At 37.8% G+C, this 7,468-nt stretch overlaps 1 protein-coding gene across 1 annotated transcript; it reads right to left on the reverse strand.

Annotated features, from left to right (window-relative positions):
- Window positions 1-3,787: 3,787 nt before the first annotated feature.
- On the reverse strand, window positions 3,788-7,252 carry LOC106759929. The gene is made up of 6 exons (XM_014643320.2): window positions 6,642-7,252; window positions 6,471-6,539; window positions 6,219-6,323; window positions 5,389-5,508; window positions 4,311-4,400; window positions 3,788-4,230 (listed from the first exon to the last, which is right to left on the reverse strand). The coding sequence occupies exons 1-6, from the start codon at window positions 7,125-7,127 to the stop codon at window positions 4,114-4,116; spliced, it is 987 nt and encodes a 328-aa protein (XP_014498806.1). The 5' UTR covers window positions 7,128-7,252; the 3' UTR covers window positions 3,788-4,113.
- Window positions 7,253-7,468: the final 216 nt, after the last annotated feature.

Genomic DNA, 7,468 nt, shown 5'->3' on the forward strand with positions numbered 1-7,468 from the left:
TCTTTCACATTTTTTGCTATAAAAACAAAAGACATTGAGGATAAAAGAGAATAATAGGAAAACGACAATTGGTGGTAGCTAAGAAAATTACAAATAGGATGGGAGTTTCGAGTGAAATGAGTATATTTCTTAGGGCAACGGGCCAACATGAATCATCTGCATTAGAAGGTGTGGTAGGAAGTGACAATGGAAAAGAATCTGAAGTAGGAGATTCACTATTTTCTGGAAGAAGTGAACTATATATATTCATCAGGGTCTTGTGTCAGAAGATATCAATATGTGGAGAGGATGGTTTAGGATGACTTTGATCAAGACTTGGATTGACAAAGACATTGGAGATATTGGACTCAACCACTGGAATAAGAAGGACCCACTGAAGGATATGAACATCTTGAATAGATGGAGAGAAGTAAGAAGTTTGTTCAAAGAATGTAACATTAGCAGACATGTAGTACTTCTTGGTTACATGAGAGTAACATCGGTACCCTTTTTGAAGCCTAGAATAGTCCATGAAGGGCACATTTGATAGCTCGAGCGGAAAGCTTATCCAGCCTTAGAGACATGTCATGAACAAAACATATATAGCCAAAAACTCGAGAAGGGGTGTGAAAGAAAGGGCCATTTGGAAAGAGAATGGAGAAAGAGACTTTCTAATTGATAGAGGAGGAGGACATCGTATTAATAAGAAAACATGCAGTTAAGATAGCATCCCAGTGATGGACAAGAATATGGGCACCAAGCAAAATGATACTAGCAGTTTCAACCAAGTGATTATTTTTTCTTTCTACTATACCATTTTGTTGTGGGGTATGAGGACAAGTGGACTAATGTAATATACCATGGGAAATTGGCTCTTGATGTCATTCAAAAAGGATGAGAAGATAAGTAACAATTAAGAACAACCTTTCATTAGATAAACCCAAGTACATATGGAATACTCATCAATAAACGTAATAAAATACCTAAAAAAGAGGAGACGCGGCTAGGTCCCCAACTATCAGAATGGATAATAGAAAAACTAGAATTACACTTTGATTGAGACCTTTTAGGGAACATAGATCTAACATGTTTTCCTAGTTGACATGACTCACATTCTAAGGTCTGGAGACCACTAAGTTCATGAAACATCTTAGGACTAAAAGTTGCAACACAGGATACCCGTGGATGAGATGCAAAATGGTATAATCCTCCAGCTTCATATCTTTCTCCAATTTGTCTTTCCGAGCCACGCTCTTGTACAACAAAAGATTTTGAATCGGAAGTTATTGAACAGTTTATCATTTTGGTTAGCTGGCTTAAGGAAATTAAATTGAAGGGACAATTAGGGACAAAAAGGACAGATTTCAAATCTTGAGAGGGAGACAGGGAGACTTGACCGACTCTCTTTGAGCAAGTTTTGGAGCCATTTGCAAGGGTGATGAAATGAGATTTTTCTTTAAAGGAAAGGGTTGAGAACAATGAGGTATTACCAAAGATGTGATCAAAAGCACCCGAGTCAATTACCCATGAATTTTGACCTTTAATGGATTGAGAAATGCAAGTTGAGGATGTACTTGGAGATTGAGATGTTTGTATCAAGTTGTTAGACTTCAACTGCAGATACTTCTGATACTCTTCCTTAGTGAACTTGGAGTTGGTAGAGGTAGTTTAGCCTTAGAGATATTGGTTGTTTTTTAGAGAAAACCATGCAAGGAGTAGCAATTTTCTTGAATGTGACCCATCCTTTTACAGTATGTACACTATGGACGTCCCAACCACCACGTTCTCCTCCTCTAATGCCATGTCTTCCTCTTCCACGTGTCGTAACCATGACAAATGGTTTTATTAGTTCTTGGACTTCTTGAGATTAAGGCACCCGAACATGAAGAAGGCGTGTGGTCAAGGTTTCCATGGAAGGGACATCATGACTAGTCGAAAGTTGATCTCTGATATGACCAAAGTCTGGATGTAAAGCACGAAGGATCATCACCATGTAATATTTGTCAAGCTTCTCCTTGATGTCTTCCGAAGATTCAACTTCCAAGAACCTTATCAGTTCTTCCATAGCTGCTTGAGCTTCAGTCGTGAAGAAAACCATTTCACGGTTTGCCATTTTGAGGCATGCAAACTTGTTTTTATGTCATAGAGATGTTGAATATCGTTAGCATAAATGTTTTGAGCTTTCTTCCAAAAAGAGTGATATGTTTCGAAAGCTCTAAGAGATATCAGAAGTCGAGGTTCCACGGATTGCCACAACATGACACATAGTTAGAAATCTGCTTGTTTTCATTATTCAGCTTTTTTAGCAAGCACCTGACTTCCATCTTGCTCAAGGTGGTCATAATATCCTCGGTCAAGGAACCATATTTCAATGACAACAGACCAATATAGATAATTTTTTTCATTTAGTTTCTCGGAAGTAATTGAGGGACTTTCCAAAGAATGAAAGAACAATTCCAAACGCCATTTTTTGAAGAAGAAGAAGAAGGTGAGGGGAAACCACAACAACAAAGAGCTAGAAAACCCTAGGGTTTTCTTCAAGGGGAGCTTTTGGACTTTTCTGAAGTAAAGTTTTTAGGGTCATAATAGGGAGAGGAAGGGCCGACGACAACTATGCAGGTGGCGTAGTGGCGTTCTGACAAGCAGAGGGCAACACGTGAGTAGTATGTGCCTATTTGCGACGAACAACGATGATGTGTGTGACGACACGTGGAGGAGAACTAGACCTCGACACCAACGAGGTTGGTTGTCGCATGGAGAGACGAACCAGATTCGGTGGCCGCCAGACGAAATTGTGACGAAAAACGACGACGGATAACGTCGAAACGGCAGAAAATAGTGGTGACTGTGTTGAATAGCTTCAAACAGTAGTGAACAGCTGCAAAGAGAGATTGGACAACCGCAGACAGTGCCAAAACGACATTGGACAGATGTGGACAATAATAATTAATGTCAGTGGATAAGACAAGACAGAAACCAGAATAAGATCGACCACTTTTGATACCAACTTGAGATTAGAATAAAAAATATATTTATAGAGAGCTTGAAAGATCTCTCTCAAAGTCTTTTATTTATAATGAAAATACAATAGTACATACTCCTATATATATGCAGAACTAGGTACAACTAATAAATGATCTTAGAGACTACATCATGCCTAGGCTTAAGTGTTATACATAGATATAATTATTCTAACAATGATAATTCTCACTTTAAAAATTAAACGTATGAAATAGAACGCAAAATTAACCGAAACATTTAATTGCATCACTCAAATAAAATTTCTTCTTACAAAGGATATTTCATGTAATCAACTTTAAGCTATCTCGTCTTGTAATTTTATAACAAACGTTTCTATGAACTATCTCGTCTTATAATTTTAGCGAAAAATACAATCTAACTCGTCTAAAATTTAGTTGTATTTCAACCTTGGATATAAATTTCTAAAAAAAAACATTTGCTCCAGTGTGCAAATCTAAGATGAGAACGTTCGTAGAAAGAGATATTTCTAGAAGGAATGAAGTTTGAGGATTGATTATGATAGAGGTAGAGTTCATTGAAAAGTAATTAAAGCTTAGGAGAATTAAGAGTCCATTTGTTTAATCTTTCTTTTCAACGATAATCTTTTGTTTAAGTTAATTGCTTTTAGAAAACTAGTGAGTTTGATTAAGTTCTCTAAAAGTCAATGTTTAATTATTTTAGAAGGTGTTTTTTAGCAGATTTATAAAAACAGAGAGTAATATTAACTAACTTTCAAATTATTTTTTCATTCCTTAATCAATAGCATATATATACACACACACATGCGTCTGTGAAGAGATATTCTATTCTTAATTCGGCAGGTTTGATCAGAATTTGGCGCACAACCCCAGATCTACATATCCCACCTAGATTCCAGACTATATTCAGCTGTAGGTCATAACAGCATATTGGAAAATCATTCTCATATATTACTGAATTCCAACAGCCGCATCTTCATCAAGTTACAACAAAATATGAATATGATCAAGCAACTGGCACACAATTCCAGAAATGAAAGGTTGAGTGTAATTGCCCTTCAACGCGTGCCCAAGTTCGATCTCCCTACCATACCGTGTCTATCCACGAGGCACTCTTGGAATACCTTCTTACCACTCAAAACCAGTTGGAAATGCTGAAGTCTCTTAGCTTTTTAAGATGTCTCTCCATTTCTGCTCTGCTAGTCTCCCACTCTTGCTTTTCTATGACTGTCGTTGGATCCTCTTTTTCACTCTGCAGAGAAGATGGCATATCAGAGGTATAATGTAAAGATAAATGACAATTAAGAAATGGTTCAGGGAAGAAATAGTCACCGCATGTATTATCTTGAACGAGCTCCCACGATCAGATATAACAAGTAAGTCGCTCCTTCTATCTCTTGTTCTCCCTCCTGGAGCTGTTACCTACACAAAGGCCAACTTATGATTAGTGTAAATATTAACATCATGGACAACTAAAAAATGAGTCACAATTATCCACATTTATAACACCTTGCTCAAACATAAGCCTGGATGGGGTGCAGTGGGAAGAGAGAAGAAAAAAAAAACCCATGTTTATGAGCTCTCCTTTAAGCACTTTATGCGACAAGTGAAAGAGCCATGCAAGGCAAGGAAATTCAATCAGGGTAACGAGGTTTTAAGCAATTAGAATTCAGCAGTTTTGGTTGGATTCGTAAGTTTTCTTAAGGCAGTAAAATGTAAAATATGGTCAGCCATAAACTATCAAAACAGTCATCAGTAATCATATACATTCTTCAGAAATAGAGTTCACCAGAGAAGGAAACTTTATTATAGCAAGAATTCTAAATTACATAAAATAAAATAATGTAAGCCAATAAAATTGGAAAAGCCATCTGGAGTTGTCATGCTTATATGCAGTATAATTAATCATATAGCAATCGATATAGCCCACTCAAAGCTGTGTAGAAGCACAATGTCAATCTCAGTTCTCGACTAACAACTAGAAATTTGCAGAGGTGGAATTCAGCTCAATCAGACAAATTCTGCTTATAAAGGGAGAACTTCTCAGACTCTATAAGGATTGCATTAGTTATATCTCGAATTGACATGAAATTTGAACACATCTATGCATATAGAAAATAACAGTGCAACTTAGAAGGTGGCATGAATCCAAAATTAAACCAGAGCTCTATCATGCGATGGTATTTTTCAGGATTATAACTAAGATCCTAGAGCTATATGCTAGAACATTACGTTTGAGCAAAGGTTCCAGGAATACAGTGCCTAGCACAAAGAAAGAAATTGTTTAACAGTAAAACAATAAAGGTAATTTAAATTCAAGGATGAGAAAAATAACCATGGAAGACTAGTTCTTCCATAGCCAGCAGAAAATATTCCACAAGCAACTATACTGAGAATAAAAAAGAATTACCAAAACTTTAGCTCTGGTAATTGACTTGGTTTTGGAATCAATAACATAAATCTCTTCAAAATCCAGCACAAACTCAGGATCACCCAGCCTCCGATTTTTGTAGTGTTTTGTCAAGTATACCTGTGACAGGAAATAAGTTCACTGAGGGAGACATTTTAGCCAAAAACCAAAGAGTGACATTTCAGTTAGTAACTATATTAATTGGTTTTTTTCTGATGCTTGGACTTGTTGATATAAATTTAGAATCAATTTTCCTAGACTATGATACCTATAAAGAAAGACGCAAGAAACAACTACCATCTTCAAGGAGAGGGGAAACAAATTCTAACACAATGAAAACCATATTAGAGTTTCCACAGCCTCTAGCAGGCAGATATTTATGCATAAAAGTAGGAATGAATTTTTCACGGAGGCATGAAGATGAAAAGAACAAGATTTACCAGCCTCATTAGTTCATATCCTGCTCAACCATCTAATATTCCTAAAGAAAGGATGTTACACACGCGCACATATATATATAAACAATTAATCAGTCAGAGTGGTCCTGGGCCCAAAGGAAGATAATTCACTCACCCTAGATCACCTACAAGTGGGATAGAACCCTCTTCCTGAGACAACTAAAGTAAAGCTCATTGCCCCACTGGATTCTATGAGAGGATTATTCGGTAATATCTCACAACTCTTGAGACAAACTCTAGAGAGTGCAATCCTTCAAACAGTCACATTTACTCTTATAATTCGTATATCCATTAAAACACGGAATTGTAAGAAGTACAATAACTGCAATTGACGTATTACTTGCAGCCTCGAATAGAACAAGTTGTTCATACCTTCAGGATCTCCCTCTCAGTTTTATATAAAGGATCTCGAGGCGCATCAATAGGTGGCTCTGTCACATTGTAGCTTCCATAATCACTCTGGGCACATCTAATGTACTACACATTTGACCAAAACGACAGCATCCAATAAACACATTAAATACTATATATGAAAAATGAATTACTCTAAAAATCATATCTAGCTCGTTGTTTACATTTTACAGAGAGAGGGGGAGAAAACTAATTAAATGAAGTGAAACTTACCTTCTGGGGCATTGGAGCGAGAACCCTGGGAATTGAATAAACATCTGTATCTGGAGGAGTGACATACATCTAATAACAGAGATTCAATTCAAGTACTCGACGATAAAAACGCTGAAAGCAACAAGAACGAAAAGGCAGAGGTGGAACTGGAAGCGCAGTAGGGTTACGAACCTCTCTGAAATCGTAGACGTCGTTGTCGGGGTCGGGGGGCTTGCGGATGAAAAAGTCGCAATCAACGAGGCTGATCTTGTGGAATTCCTCCTCGTTGATTTTGTAGTCGACGACGGTTTCGGAGTTCCAGCCCTGCGTGGAGACGAAGCTGCCACTCTCGACGATGGTAATGTCCTCGTCGACAGCGGCGACGACAGGGAGGAGGGGATCGTACTCGATGTCGAAGTCCTTCTTGTTATCGAGCTCCTCCATTTCATCCTCCTCCATCTCGTAGTGGTCGGGGCCGGCAGAGTCACCGTCATCGTCCTCGGCACGAGTCAGGAAAGGGTTGTGGGTAGACCTGGAAGGCGTGCGAAGGAGAAAAGAGGAGTGGGAAATAGAGAGTGGTTTGAGTTTGAAGGGAAGGAGAGAGCGATGTGAATGGGGATTGAGAGAGAGTGGCGGCGAAGAGAAGAAGAAGGTGGAGGTAGCGGAAGAAGTAGTCATGATGATGGTGGTGGTGGTGGAGGTGATGGTGGTGGTGGTGGGTTTTGTATAGAGTGTTTAAGGGGGAAAAGAGAAGAGTAGAGAACACAGTGAGTAAGTGTAGCTCATGGTGGATAAGATTTAGGGAACGCTGCGTTTTAAGTTTGTATATCTAAAAACTCCTGAAAATCATATGATTAAAATACAAATAGGTTAATGTTAAATTACACTATAAAATAGGATAATGTTAAATTCATATCTACTGAGCAGAACAATATCCAACTAAGAAAAAAATAAATCCAAATACGTAGTATTAAATTAAACAATAAAATACAAATATAGCATGAAAAAAAAATCATCTC

Source organism: Vigna radiata, chromosome 5 (assembly GCF_000741045.1).
Source record: "Vigna radiata var. radiata cultivar VC1973A chromosome 5, Vradiata_ver6, whole genome shotgun sequence".
In the NCBI taxonomy this organism is placed as follows: Eukaryota; Viridiplantae; Streptophyta; class Magnoliopsida; order Fabales; family Fabaceae; genus Vigna; species Vigna radiata.